This window comes from Sus scrofa, chromosome 2 (genome assembly GCF_054392235.1).
Source record: "Sus scrofa isolate SSC_HxYL_T2T_F1_AM1 chromosome 2, Sscrofa_HxYL_maternal_Yorkshire_Landrace_v2.0, whole genome shotgun sequence".
Taxonomy (NCBI): domain Eukaryota; kingdom Metazoa; phylum Chordata; class Mammalia; order Artiodactyla; family Suidae; genus Sus; species Sus scrofa.
This window is the reverse complement of record NC_139384.1, coordinates 7,760,799-7,775,476: the sequence shown is the minus strand read 5'-3', so window position 1 is coordinate 7,775,476 and position 14,678 is coordinate 7,760,799. Positions and strand designations below refer to the sequence as shown.

The 14,678-nt window shown below is 57.5% G+C and overlaps 1 protein-coding gene across 4 annotated transcripts; it reads left to right on the top strand.

Moving 5' to 3' along the window:
• Nucleotides 1–708: 708 nt before the first annotated feature.
• On the top strand, nt 709–14,369 carry RPS6KA4 (ribosomal protein S6 kinase A4). Of its 4 annotated transcripts, none has more exons than XM_085010009.1 (17): nt 709–858; nt 960–1,031; nt 1,730–1,948; nt 2,041–2,156; nt 2,695–2,802; nt 3,260–3,340; nt 3,745–3,848; nt 3,988–4,091; nt 7,830–7,994; nt 10,808–10,936; nt 11,104–11,237; nt 11,333–11,426; nt 11,910–12,083; nt 12,164–12,358; nt 12,655–12,814; nt 13,009–13,172; nt 13,427–14,369. In XM_085010009.1, exons 10-17 carry the CDS (start codon nt 10,859–10,861, stop codon nt 13,619–13,621), a joined length of 1,194 nt encoding a protein of 397 aa, XP_084866135.1. In that variant the 5' UTR covers nt 709–858; nt 960–1,031; nt 1,730–1,948; nt 2,041–2,156; nt 2,695–2,802; nt 3,260–3,340; nt 3,745–3,848; nt 3,988–4,091; nt 7,830–7,994; nt 10,808–10,858; the 3' UTR covers nt 13,622–14,369. The 4 variants fall into 4 exon arrangements, with proteins under 4 accessions (XP_084866135.1, XP_003480728.1, XP_084866136.1 ...); XM_003480680.5 differs by having other exon boundaries at nt 3,941–4,091; XM_085010010.1 differs by lacking the exon at nt 960–1,031.
• Nucleotides 14,370–14,678: the final 309 nt, after the last annotated feature.

The following is a 14,678-nucleotide window of genomic DNA, read 5'->3' as shown; positions in this document are numbered from 1 at the left end:
TCTGTCAAGGGGATCTATAGATCCCCTCTCCTATTTGCTGCAGTCAAGGAATGATCAAAAACAGCTTGTGATATTTTTTTTTGGTGCTGAAACCCGGGACTGAGTGGTTTTTTTTTTTTTTTTTTTGGCTGCACCTGAAGCATGGAGAAGTTTCTGGGCTGGGGATCGAATTCCAGCCACGGCTGCAACTTATGCCACAGCAGCAGCAATGCTGGATCCTTAACCCACCGCTGGGGCCAGGGATGGGACCCTCTGCACCACGGAGATAGCAAGGGATCCTTAACCTGATGCACCACAGCAGGAACTGCCCGTGGGTTGTGATTTTAAAAAAATCCTTCACTTTCGCTGGTGGCTAAGAATTGGACAGAGCTGCTTGGCTGCCCTTAGGCCTGGCATCCCGGACGGGGAGGCCTCTAAATCCCGAGTGGGACTCCCAGCCCCCTTGGGGCGCAGCCTGAGGCAGACACCTGGCTTGGGAGTGTCCACCCCATGGAGGCTCCAGGTTATCCACGGAGTCCAGGCACGGGGTATTCGCAGGTCCCCTGGGGTCCCCGAGCGCACAACCCTGGCGCCAGCCCCGCGCGCCCGCGGGAGACGGACCGCCCCCGCCCGCCCACCGGCGGCCCGGCGCTGTCACGTTCCAGCGCCTGACTCAGGCCGCACGGGGCGGGGAGCCGGGAGGCGGCGCCGGCGCCCGCCTGGGCCCCGGAGGCGGCACCAGGAAGCGCCCGCCCCGGCCGGAGCCGCCATGTAACCGGCGCCGCCCGGAGCCGAGCCTCGCGGGCCCCAGCGACCCGCCCGCCATGGGGGACGAGGACGAGGACGAAGGCTGTGCGGTGGAGCTGCGGATCACCGAAGGTGGGGCAGGGGCGGCGGGGGCGCAGGCCGGGGGAGGGTGGTCCAGGCCGGCCGGGAGGGTTCGTGCACTGGCTGGGCTCATTTGCCCCCTGTGCCCGCAGCCAACCTGACCGGGCACGAGGAGAAGGTGGGCGTGGAGAACTTCCAGCTGCTCAAGGTGCTGGGCACGGGAGGTGAGGACCCCCCCCATCCACCGGCAGGTGTCCCAGGCATGGTGCCCTGGGCCACCCGCCCCGCACCCGCCCGGGCCGGGCCAGGCCACCCACAGTGTCCCCCACCCTCTCCTGGCACAGCCCGCTTTGCCAGCCTTGCCCTGCCCTGCCAAGGTTTGCACGCCCACTCCCGGGGCTGCTCCACGTTGACACTGCTTCTCCCTGGAAGGTCCTTCCAGGTTTGCCAACACTCTTGGGGGCTTGTACCCGCCTGTGTGATTCCAGGGTTCCTCCTCTAGAGAGATGAGAGCCCTCTCCCCTGCTTTGCAAACTGCCCCCCTCGGGTTTGACCATCCCTCCCCTCTGCACGCACCTCTGCCTCCCTTCCTGGGCTTTGCATCCTCTTGCATTTGTCTGATCAGCCACAGGTTTGCACATGCCCCGCCCCCACCCTGCGCTGCAGGCCTCCTGGGGTTGCGTGTCCCCCCCAGCCTGGTTTACACACTGCACCCCCCCACCCACCCGGTTTTGCTGAGCACCCTCCGGGGGTGTGCACACCTTTTCCTTAGAGCTCTGCCAGCTTTTGCACACCTGCCTCTCACCCCAGCTCCTTCCCCGCCACTTGCACACCCTCCCGGGGTGGTGTCACTCCCACCCTCACCAGTCTGCACCACCCTCCTGCTCACGGCCTACTCTCTGCCCACTCGCCGCTCCCGCAGCCTACGGGAAGGTGTTCCTGGTGCGGAAGGCAGGCGGGCACGACGCGGGGAAGCTGTATGCCATGAAGGTGCTGCGCAAGGCGGCTCTGGTGCAGCGGGCCAAGACGCAGGAGCACACACGCACGGAGCGCTCCGTCCTGGAGCTGGTGCGCCAGGCACCCTTCCTGGTCACGCTGCACTACGCCTTCCAGACTGATGCCAAGCTGCACCTCATCCTGGGTAAGGGCAGGCACGTGCCAACCTTGGGGGCCACGGTGGCAGGTGGAGCGACCCTTGGGGGCCACTCCCCAACCTCCACCCCCCCTCCCCAGACTATGTGAACGGCGGAGAGATGTTCACCCACCTCTACCAGCGCCAGTACTTCAAGGAGGCCGAGGTGCGCGTGTACGGGGGCGAGATCGTGCTGGCCCTGGAGCACCTGCATAAGGTGGGTGAGGACCTGGCCACCTGCCCGTTGCCGTGGGGACTGGGTCTGGGCCTTAGAAGAGTCCTGTGAATATAGCAGCCGGGGGCTTCCTTTGGGGAGGTGCCCTGGGAGGGAACTGGAGCTGCTTCTGTTAGGCCTCCTGGAAGGAAGGCCTTGTGTTGCCTGGTTGGGGGGGGGGGTCTCTCCTCCCCTCGCACCTCCTCGAAGGGGCTTTCCTGTCGCGGGAACTCCGGGCTGCTTCCTGGGGCCATGTTCACAGAACTTCCTCAAATAGAGAGCTCACGCCTTGGCTCCCAGAGCCAGCATGAAATGAGGCTTCGCATGGCTTTCCTCTCTCTGGGACCTCAGGCCCCACTCCCTCGCATCTCCTTTCTTGCTTTCATATCTTAAGTGGCTTTTTCTATCCAATGGCCTAGGTCTGCCCCCGGCCACCCTTGCTCGGGAGATCCGCTTCCCCAGGGATCTGGTGCAGGGATGGGAGCTGTAGCAGCGGGGGGAGGCGGGGGAGGAATCCTCAGTGCCTTCTTGCTCCTGCCAGCTGGGCATCATCTACCGAGATCTGAAGCTGGAGAACGTGCTGCTGGACTCCGAGGGCCATATCGTCCTCACGGACTTTGGGCTTAGCAAGGAGTTCCTGACGGAGGAGGTGAGTGAAGGGCGGTCTTGGCCTCCTGCAGCCCCACACAGGCCCTCCCTTCCTGGCTTCGGCTCCATGCTGGGCTCTGTGTTCCTCGGGGGCCCAGAGCTGATTAGAGTCAGGCCCTACCTTCAGGAAGTTCCCACTGCTCCAACCCTTACGAAGTCCATCGAGTCTTATCTTGAGCCTTGGGGATGGCTGGGTGTCCAAATGGGTCCTCTTGGAGTTCCTGTTGTGGCTCCGAGGTAACGAACCTGGCTAGTATCCATGAGGATGCAGGTTCGATCCCTGGCCCTGCTCAGTGGGTTAGGGATCTGGCATTGCTGTGGCTGTGGTGTAGACTGGCAGCTGTAGCTCTGATTTGACCCCTAGCCTGGGAACGTCCATATGCCGCCCCTGTGGCCCTAAAACAAAACAAAACAGGAAACAAAACAAACAATACAAAAGGGTCCTCTTGCCTTCCCAGAAAGAGCGGACCTTCTCCTTCTGTGGCACCATTGAGTACATGGCTCCTGAAATCATCCGCAGCAAATCAGGCCACGGCAAGGTGGGTTCACTTATTAAAAGCACACACATGAGTTCCCATCGTGACTCAGTGGTTAATGAATCTGACTAGGAACCATGAGGTTGTGGGTTCGATCCCTGGCCTCACTCAGTGGGTTAAGGATCCGGCATTGCTGTGAGCTGTGGTGTAGATTGCAGACGTGGCTCCGATCCCGAGTTGCTGTGTCTCTGGTGTAGGCCAGCGGCTATAGCTCCGATTTGACCCCTAGCCTGGGAACCTCCATATGCCGTGGGAGCGGCCCTAGAAATGGCAAAAAGACCAAAAAGAAAAAAAAAAAAGCACACACAGGTGCAGTGCAGAGCTCGTGGGAGTGTGGGGGGGAGTGGAGGGGGGTGGAGGGGGAGGCAGGGGTGGCCGCAGGCCCTCATCCTGCCTCTGCCCGGCAGGCTGTGGACTGGTGGAGCCTAGGCATCCTGCTCTTTGAGCTGCTGACAGGGGCCTCGCCCTTCACCCTGGAGGGTGAGCGGAATACACAGGCAGAGGTGTCTCGGTGAGTAGGGCTGGAAGCAGAGGGTGGCCGAGGGGCCTGGGCAGGGCTGGGGGGGGGCTCGCTGCCCCTGACGCCCCCCCCAATCCTCCCAGACGGATCCTGAAGTGCTCCCCTCCCTTCCCCCCTCGGATCGGGCCAGTGGCACAGGACCTACTGCAGCGGCTACTTTGCAAGGATCCCAAGAAACGGCTGGGTGCGGGACCCCAGGGGGCACAGGAAGTTAAGAATCACCCCTTCTTCCAGGTGAGGCTCCCGGCTCACCCCCATACCTCTCTGCACACACTGGGGCCCGGGCTATGGCTCTGGGCTGGGGGATGCTGGGGCGGGGGTGGTCTGAGACTGGACAATTTCACTTGCTTTAGAAAATTCACCAAAGAAAGCTGGCTTGTCTTCTCATCCATCTCAATTGAAACTTGGAAGATGTTCTCAGGGGAGAGAATTCTAGGTTCGTTGCCTGGCAGGGCTGATTCATCAGTCCTTTTATTGGACAGGTTCAGAGAAGCGAGGTGACCTGCCCGCGATCACACAGTCAAAGTGTAGCTTGGGTATAGCCCTCGCGTCTCTATTGGTCCAAATCTTATGACTCTTAGCATCCACCCAGGTTTTGGTCTCTGTCCCTGTACAGCCTGTGTACCTGCACAGTCGATCAGCCAGGTGGGTTTTGTTCACTTATTAAAAGCACACGCAGGTGCGGTGCGGAGTTTGTGGGACCGCGCTGGCGTGGGCACTGTGCGCGGCCAGCGTCATTGTCTAGTAGGACCATGTAGCAGTACCATCTGCGTCTGGCCCTTGCTTACATTATTCCATGGAAGCCTCAGAACCATCCTGATTAGCCTCGTCTTTACAAATGAGGAAATCGAGGTTCAGGGAGTGAAGTAATTTGACCAAGATCACTGGGCCAACTGATGGAGCTCGGATTCAAACCAAGGTCTGGGTGGCTTGAAGGCCCATGTGCTCTTTTTTTTTTTTTGGCTTTTTAGGGCCGCACCCCTGGCCTATGGAGGTTCCCAGCCTAGGGGTCTAATCAGAGCTGTAGCTGCTGGCCTAGGCCACAGCCACAGCACCGCCAGATCCAAGCCGTGTCTGCGACTTACACTACAGCTCACAGCAATGCTGGATCCTTAACCCACTGAGCAAGGCCAGGGATCAAACCCACGTCCTCATGGATCCTAGTTGGATTTGTTAATCACTGAGCCATGAAGGGAACTCCATGGGCCCATATGCTCTTTTTTTTTTTTTTTTTTTTTTTTTTGTCTTTTGTCTTTTTTGTTGTTGTTGTTATTGTTGCTATTTCTTGGGCCGCTCCCGCGGCATATGGAGGTTCCCAGGCTAGGGGTTGAATCGGAGCTGTAGCCACCGGCCTACGCCAGAGCCACAGCAACGCGGGATCCGAGCCGCGTCTGCAACCTACACCACAGCTCACGGCAACGCCGGATCGTTAACCCACTGAGCAAGGGCAGGGACCGAACCCGCAACCTCATGGTTCCTAGTCGGATTCGTTAACCACTGCGCCACGACAGGAACTCCCCCCATATGCTCTTAACTGCTGTGTTCTGTTTAACCTCTGGGTGTTAAATCTGTCCCTTGTCTGGTAACAAAAAGCACCCATTTACAGTCACTCACTGTGGGCCAGGACCAGTTACCACTGCTATGAGTGCCGTCTCCCCGAATCTTCTCGGCCAGCACCGCCTAGAAGGGGCCTCAGAGAAGCTTTCTCAGGGATCGGAGTCTCTGCAGCAATGATGTCCCTTTGTGGGCAAAGTGGCTGCTGCGTTGCTTTTTCCTCAAGCCCACCCTGAGCTGGGCCCTGGGTGCTGGGAGCAGGTGGACCAGCCGTCAGATTGGAGAGGCCGTAAGGTCTTCGAGGCCTGATGTTGCCCTTACTCTCCCTCTTCAGTGATAGTGATGCTGAGGTCGCTGGTGTCGGGACCCGGGGCCTTCCAAGCCAGGCCTCTAGGCTGCAAGTGACAAAAAGTCCAACTCGGAGTTCCCATCGTGGTGCGGTGGTTTACGAATCCGACTAGGAACCATGAAGTTGTGGGTTTGATCCCTGGCCTTGCTCAGTGGATTAAGGATCTGGCGATGCCATGAGCTGTGGTGTAGGTTGCAGATGCAGCTCTGATCCCGCATTGCTGTGGCCGTGGTGTAGGCCGGTGGCTACAGCACCGGTTCGACCCCTAGCCTAGGAACCTCCATATGCTGAGGGAGTGGCCCTAGAAAAGGCAAAAAGACAAAAAAAAAAAGTCCAACTCAAAACGGTGATATCCATGGACTAGAGTCTGGCTGCTAAGAACAGAGATTGGAATGAACAGTGGTCTAAACAAGACCCAGGTCTATTTATTTATTTTCTCATATAAAAGAGAGCCAGAGGTTGGCAGCTAGGGCTGCTGTGGTGTCTTCATGAAGGCAAGTTCCATCTTTTTTTTTCCTTTTTCCATTATTCTTCCCTCCTTCCTCCCTCTCTCCCTCCCTCCTTCCTTCCTTCCTCCCTCCTTTCCCCTTTCTCTCCTTCTTTTTTTTTTTTTTTTTTTTTTTTTTTGCTTTTTAGGGCCACACCTGTGGCATATGGAGGTTCCCAGGCTAGGGGTCGAATTGGAGCTGCAGCTGCCCGCCTACATCACAGCTCACGGCAGCGGTGGGTCCTTAACCCACCGAGCAAGGCCAGGGATCAAACTCGAAACCTCATGGTTACTAGTCGGATTCGTTTCCGCTTCACCACAGAGGGAACTCCTCTCGTTATTTTTTACAGCCGCACCTGAGGCATGTGGAAGTTCCCAGGCGAGGGGTTGAATTGGGGCTGCAGCTGCCAGCCTATGCCACAGCCACAGTAGCACCAGATCTGGGCTGCCTTTGTGACCTATGCTGTAGCTTGCAGCAATGCCGGACCCTTAACCCACTGAACAAGAACAGGGATTGAACCCCCATCCTCGTGGAGACAATGTCAGGTATTTAACCCACTGAGCCACCATGGGAACTCTCTTTTTTCCTTTTTAAATGCTCCTCTAGGAGTTCCCTGATGGCTCAGTGGGTTAAGGATCTGGCATTGTCACTGCTGTGGCATGGGTTCCATCCCTGGCCTGGGGACTTCTGTGGGCATACATGTGAATATTTTTTGGGCATACTGTGGGCATGTCCAAAAAATATTCCTCTCTTCTTAGCCTCCATTCCCAGGGTTACCTCCTGGTACAAGATGACTGCTGGAGCTCTTGCTCTCTAGGCTGCGCTCCAGGCAGGATGCAGGAGGAAGAAGGAGGGGAAGAAAAAAGGGCACTTACCAACGGTTCACTTTCCTCTTGAGGCTCTTGTCCTGGATTCCTACCTTGTAATTTTTGCTTACAAGTAATAAGTCAGTGCTAATTGCAAGGAAGTTTGTAAAACCCTATTTTTTAGTTGTGTCCATTACTTCCTGCAATAAAATTGGGGCTATAGTACCAAGGAAGCAGGAAAAATGGACGTTGGATGTGGGGCAGGCAATGAACAGACTCTGCTATGCTAATTTAAACATAAAAAGGCATAATTTAGCTCCCATAAATGACAAGTCCAAGGCAAAGTGGTCTGATTTCAGGCAAGGCTGCATCCAGGTGCTGAATCTATGTTATTAGGCATTTCTTTGTCTCTTGGTTCTGTTTTTCTACATGGGCACTTTATCATTAGACCCTGAGGGGTCCTCAGAAGTTCCAGTAATCCTCCCAAATGTAAGTCCAGTAGGAGAAAGAGATTGGCATTTTTTGGTATGCCGATTCTTTTCATAGTCCCAGAATTGGCTGAGTGTGGTAGAAGGGTGATTCTCCAAGGGAAATAGGGATCCTGTTATCAGAGGGAGGGAAAACAGAAGCTGGAGAGGCAGGAAGAACCGCTTCCTACCCAAATACCAGAGAGACCTTTGCCTCACCGAGGAGCTGCCCAGAGAGGATGACCTGAACGGACAGGGGTTTCCACTTCCTGCCCTTTGATCCCTTAGCTCTCATTCCTTTTCTCCAGGGTCTGGATTGGGCTGCTCTGGCTGCCAGGAAGATTCCAGCCCCCTTCCGACCCCAGATCCGCTCAGAGCTGGATGTGGGCAACTTTGCAGAGGAATTTACCCGGCTGGAGCCTGTCTACTCACCCCCTGGCAGCCCCCCACCTGGGGACCCTCGCATCTTCCAGGTGAGTGAGAGCTCACAGAACCACAGTGCTGACCCCCTGTGTCCTGCTCAGGACCCAGCCTGTCCCCCAGATCTCTCCTCTCATGGGGTGCCTGGAGTTCTCAGTCATAAAGACTCCTTGGGGAGCTCCTGTTGTGGCTCAGCGGTAATGAACCCGATTAGTATCCATGAGGGTGCGTGTGCGATCCCTGGCCCCACTCAGTGGGTTAAGGATCTGGCATTGCTGTGGCTGTGGCATAGGCCAGCAGCTGCGGTTCCGATTCGACCCCTAGTCTAGGAACTTCCATATGCCAAGAGAGTGGACCTAAAAAGGAAAAAAAAAAAAACAAAAACGAAAGACTCCCTGACAGGACATGTCTTTGAATTTCCTGTTTATTTATTTTTTTGCTTTTTAGGGCCTCACCCATGGCATATGGAGGTTCCCAGGCCTAGGGTCGAATCGGAACTATAGCTACCAGCCTACACCACAGCAGTGTCAGGTCTGAGCCGAGTCTGTGACCTATACCACAGCTCAGGGCAATGCTGGATCCTTAACCCACTGAGTGAGGCCAGGGATCAAACCTGCGTCCTCATGGATGCTAGTCATTCGTTTCCGCGGAGCCACCACAGGAACTCCTGGTTTATCTTTAAATTTCACACTAATTTCCCTTCTTTTCCATTATATCTCTTTATTATTATGCAAAGATATTGTTTTAAAGTATTTACTTGCTGGGAGTTCCCATCATGGCTCAGTGGTTAATGAATCCAACTAGGAACCATGAGGTTGCAGGTTCGATCCCTGGCCTCACTCCGTGGGTTAAAGATGTGAGCTGTGGTGTAGGTCACAGACGAGGCTTGGATCCCATGTTGCTGTGGCTGTGGTGTAGGCCGGCGGCTACAACTCCGATTAGACCCCTAGCCTGGGAACCTCCATACACAGCAGGTGCAGCCCTAGAAAAGACAAAAAAAAAAAAAAAAAAAAATTCACTTGCTTAAGTGGACACAAGGAGGAGAGGCCTTGTTTGTACTATGGCTTTGCCCTCCTTGGGGTCATAGACCCCCTGCACCCACTTTGCGAAGCTTGGGCCAAACTCTTTGCTCTGCATTTAAGGCCTTGCATGATGTGGTCTTTGCTTGGCACCCTAGCCTCGGCATTCACTATCATTCTCCTCGGTGCTTTAACACCTCCAGGCACAGATGGCTTTGCATATGTGGTTCTCTCCACCTGGAGTTCCTTCCCCACAGTTGCCCACCTGGTAAAATTCAAGCCTTGTTGTCCAGCGCTGCCCCCATGTAAAGTCTCTGCTCCTCTGGCCCTGGCTTGCCTTTTCCTTGCGTGCCAGCCCTCTGCAGATAGCACATCTATTGGAGCGGTTTGTCTGGTCATATCCTGAGACGGAAGCTCCCAGAGGGCAGGGACTGTGTATTTAATTTTTTTTTTTTTTTTTGTCTTTTAAGGGCCTCATCTTCGGCATATGGAAGTTCCCAGGCTAGGGGTCAAATCAGGGCTGCAGCTGCTGGCCTACACCACAGCCATAGCAACGTGAGATCTGAACTGTGTCTGTGATCTCCACCACACCACACCTACACCATGGATCCTTAACCCACGGAGTGGGGCCAGAGATTGAACCTGCATCCTCATGGATACTAGTCAGGTTTGTTACCGCTGAGCCTTGATGGGAACTCCAGTCCCTCTGTCCAGCTTGGGCGTCTGGCCTGGAGGACACAGTCTATACATATTAAATAATACTAGGTCAGTATCAGCTATGGATGGATCAGTTCTCTCTGTGAGGTGCTCACAAGTGACAGCTCTGTTTGAACATCCCTGGATCCACAGTGTTTCGACCTTGATCTCACAGTCCTGATGCATAAGTTTTCTTGGGAATCAGTAGTTACTTTCTTTCTTTTCTTTCTTTTTTTTTCTTTTTTTCTTTTTTGCTTTTTAGGGCCACATCCGCAGCATATGGAGGTTCCCAGGCTAGGGGTTGAATTGGAGCTACAGCTGCCGGCCTACACCACAGCCACAGCAACTTGGGATCTGAGCTGCGTCTGCGACCTACACCACAGCTCACGGCAATGCCAGATCCTTAACCCACTGAGTGAGGCCAGGGATTGAACCCCCAACCTCACGGTTTCTAGTCGGATGGAGTGCCTTTAGTGTGCCAGGCACTGATTTGGGCACTGGGGACGTATCAATAAACCTGACAGACAAAAATCCCACCCTGTGGGGCTTGCATTCTAGTGCACAGTGGCACTGCATTTTTAGGAGAAAACAAAATATTGTTAAAATTACCCTTGGGAATCTCTTGAATTGCCAGGATGGGCTCCTTAGGAAAGGCAAAGAACTTTGATTTCTCTTTACATTTCCTTAGTAGCTCCTCCTTGCAGAGGAGGCCAAAGTTTGATTTGAAAGGAAGGAAAAAGACTTTTTGTCCTGGGGGGGCAGGGTTGAATTCTCATGAGCGAAGCATGTGCGGTGCCAGGCCACGTTCTTTCATGCCTTCTGCGCATCATATTCTGGGCCACCGCATTGTGCCAGTTGATGTCTTTGGTACTTGGCGGGGAGGGGGGGGAAACCACTGTGATGAGAAAGGTGGCCTCGCAGACTGGTGGGGGATAGACATGGTCCCAAGAGATCATAGAGCAAGGTGGAATACAATGTCCACGCATCCTGTGTGCATCGGGATGCAAAAGCAACAGCCCCTCTACCCTCCAGTCCTGGGTCCTTCCTTTGCCCCCATCCTTCTTCTGCTGGGTCTGGACCTTTGGGGACTCCATTTGCATCTCCATCTCCCAGATGCCCATCCACCCCTGACAACCCCCCTTCCCCGCCAGGGATACTCCTTCGTGGCGCCCTCCATCCTGTTTGACCACAACAACGCGGTGATGACAGATGTACTGGAGGCGGCTGGTGCTGGAGACCGGCCCGGCCGGGCAGCGGTGGCCAGGAGCGCCATGATGCAGGTGGGTTGGGCCAGGATGGGGATAAGTGGGCTTGGGGGCATCTGGGTTTAGGGACTCCAGACCTGACTTCACCAGGCGCCCGCTGTGACTTCCTCTCTGAGATGGGGCATGGCATGGCCTCGAGGCTCCCGGGTAGGACCTCTGACGCGCCCCCCCTTCTCCCCCAGGACTCGCCTTTCTTCCAGCAGTATGAGCTGGACCTGCGGGAGCCCGCGCTGGGCCAGGGTAGCTTTTCCGTGTGTCGCCGCTGCCGGCAGCGCCAGAGCGGCCAGGAGTTCGCGGTCAAGATCCTCAGCCGCAGGTGGGCGGACCCGGGGTGGGCGGGGCCAGGAGGAGGGGATTCCGGGAGGGCGGGGCCGGAGGGCGGCTGTCCTGACCCACCTCCCCCGCCCCCAGGCTGGAGGCGAATACGCAGCGCGAAGTGGCCGCCCTGCGGCTGTGCCAGTCGCACCCCAACGTAGTGAAGCTGCACGAAGTGCATCACGACCAGGTGACGCCTTCTTGGGCTGGGGCGGAACGCAGGGGCGCAGGAGGATGAGGGGAGGATGCTGGGAGGCGGGGGCCTGAGAGCGCCGTGGGAGGGGCCTGAGGGTCTGTGCAGGTGCCTGAAGACCTGGCGCCAGGGTGGAGAGATTTGAGAGAAATAGGGCTTGAAGACCTGAAGGCAGGGCTGAGGATGGCCAAGGGAACGGAATTGGAGGGCGTGTGAGGGGGAAGGGAATTTATGGGGGCGGGGTTTTAAGGTGACCAATGGAACATGGGCCTGGAAGACAGTGGGGGAGAGGGTAGTAGAACTTGAAGGTGGTTCTTGGTGTGGTCTTGAGTTCAGCACGCTAACGTGGGCGGGGCCTGAGGCTGGGGAAGGGGTTTGGTGGTGACCGCAGAGCGGGATCTGGCTCGTGGGTGGGGCCTGGCCCGGGCCAGAGGTGATGCGTGACCCGGTGGTGACCGTGGCCCGCCCTGCCACCCGCAGCTGCACACGTACCTGGTCTTGGAGCTGCTGCAGGGTGGGGAGTTGCTGGAGCACATCCGCAAGAAGCGACACTTCAGCGAGTCCGAGGCGAGCCAGATCCTGCGCAGCCTTGTGTCGGCCGTGAGCTTCATGCACGAGGAGGCGGGAGTGGTGCACCGCGACCTCAAGCCCGAGGTGGGAGCGGGGCCTCGGTGGACCGGGAGGGCTTCGGCGAGGAGGGCCCGTCTCTGACGGCCGCCTCGCCGCCCTCACAGAACATCCTTTACGCCGATGACACGCCTGGAGCCCCAGTTAAGATAATCGACTTCGGGTTCGCGCGGCTGCGCCCGCAGAGCCCCGCGGGGCCCATGCAGACGCCCTGCTTCACGCTGCAGTACGCGGCCCCCGAGCTGCTGGCGCAGCAAGGCTACGACGAATCCTGCGACCTCTGGAGTCTCGGCGTCATTCTGGTATGGGACGGGGTCCCCGTGGAGATGTCAGGGTCCTTTGAGCTTGGCGGGGGTGGGAAGATTTGGTCTGAGCCTGGGGTCAGAGGTCGTCCTAATACAGAAGCGTGGTCTCTCTGGGTCTGGGGTCCAGGCATCCAAGTATTGGAGGTTTGAAGTCAGTGTTCATCACGCATGCGCCTCACAAGTTACCCTGGCCGAGAGGATGAATGGTCCTGCGGTGGGCTGAGAAGTCAGTCTCCCGGCCTCCACTGGCCCCTTAGCCTGGACCGGTCTCACTTTCCCCCTCACCCCCCTAGTACATGATGCTGTCAGGCCAGGTCCCCTTCCAGGGGGCCTCAGGCCAGGGCGGGCAGAGCCAGGCGGCCGAGATCATGTGCAAGATCCGCGAGGGGCGCTTCTCCCTTGACGGGGAGGCCTGGCAGGGCGTGTCTGAGGAAGCCAAGGAGCTGGTCCGAGGTGCGGAGCCGTAGGTCACACGTCATGGTTGGGGAGGGGGAAGCCACGGGGTGATGATGGGACAGGGATTGCCACTGGGTCAGGTGTTCTGGTGGGGGACTTGTCCGGGGAGGAGAGCGGGCTGTTGGGATCTCTCCGGGGCGCAGCCTCTACACACGGCCAGGTCCCAACACTTCCCTGCCCTGCTCCCCCAGGGCTCCTGACTGTGGACCCCGCCAAGCGGCTGAAGCTCGAGGGGCTGCGGGGCAGCTCGTGGCTGCAGGATGGCAGCGCGCGCTCCTCGCCCCCGCTCCGGACGCCGGACGTGTTGGAGTCCTCGGGGCCCGCCGTGCGCTCTGGGCTCAACGCCACCTTCATGGTGAGGCGCAGGGCCTGAGATGGGTGGGGGACTAAGCCTGGAGAGGCGGGGCCTCTGGGAGGCGACTCCGCAGAGTCCCGGAAGCTTGAGTTCCACTGAGTCCCGGCCTCTGACCTGTCGGGGGGCCCTGACCTTTCCTGAGGTTGGAAGCCAAAGACCTGCTGGCTCTGACCTAGGGGGAAGGGATGGGGGGCCAAAGCTAGGATTTGGAAGTCGAGGCTGGCCTGTGGGACTTAGCCTTTCCTTTCTGCCAGGCATTCAACCGGGGCAAACGCGAGGGTTTCTTCCTGAAGAGCGTGGAGAACGCGCCTCTGGCCAAGCGGCGGAAGCAGAAGCTGCGGAGCGCAGCCACATCCCGCCGCGTCTCCCCCGCGCCCGCCGCCCCGGGCCGCGCTCCCGCCGCCAAGGGAGCCCCCCGACGAGCCAACGGTCCTCTGCCCCCTTCCTAGCCCCGGCCACTGTGACCCCCCCCTCCCGTCGGGTCTGTGATCTAGGAGGCCAGCTCACTGCCCCCGGGGGCTCCTGCATCTGCCCGGCCCCATTCCCAGATTGTTACCTTCCGCTCCCCTTCCCCCCACCCCACCCCCAGACAGAGCAGAAGTATTTTTATAAGCAGAGAATTTTTTTTATGTCTTACCAGATAGAGTTAGAGATGCAGGGAGGGAGGGGGCCTGCTGGGGAGTGGGGTGTTGGGGGCCCTCTGCCAAGATCCAGCCTCATCTGGTGGAAGGCACTTCCCCCCCAGGGGCCGCCCCAGCAGGGAAGGGCTCCTCCTCCATTTCTAAGCACTGAGTTGCCACAGGGAGAAACTGGGACCTCTCTCTCCTGCCCTCCCCTGAGGTCCTGCTCTTGGGAGGGGACACCCTTCAAGCTGTCACTTTATGGACTGTCTGTGCAATTACGTCCACCAAAGACCTGTGTTGGGGGGCTCAGCTAGAGGCCCTGGGGGACCCCCTGAAGCATTGCTGCCTCACTTTATGTCACCTGCTTCTCCCCTTTTGGGGCTAAGAAGGAGGTAGGCAAACCCCTAAAAGGGGAGGCCCCCTTTTCACCCATCCCCTCTCCTTTGGCACAGCAGCCCCTAGCTGGGGGTGGGGCCTTGGGGGTCTGGGCTGGGCATCCACCGTCACTGCCTCAGCCCATCCAGGCTGTGCCTTTGACTTTAAAATAAAAGTCTACCCAGTGCTGTGTGTGGCATCCGTGTGTGGATGTGTGTGGATGGGTGGGGGCCTTTGTCCTTGGGGTTTTTTTTTTTTTTTTTTTGGCCGCACCCATGGTATGTGAAAGTTCCCCAGCGAGGGACTGAACTCACAGCAGAGCAGCAACCCGGCCGCTGCAGTGACAACGCGGGATTCTTAACTTACCTTGCCACAAGGGAACTCCTGGCCTTGGCTTTTGATGTGAGCAGTAGGAAGGTCAGACAGTCATCTTGGGTGTGCATCTGACAGCTCTGCCATGTCTCATACAGGATTCTCCTGGTGATAGGTAATAGAAAACCCAAACTAA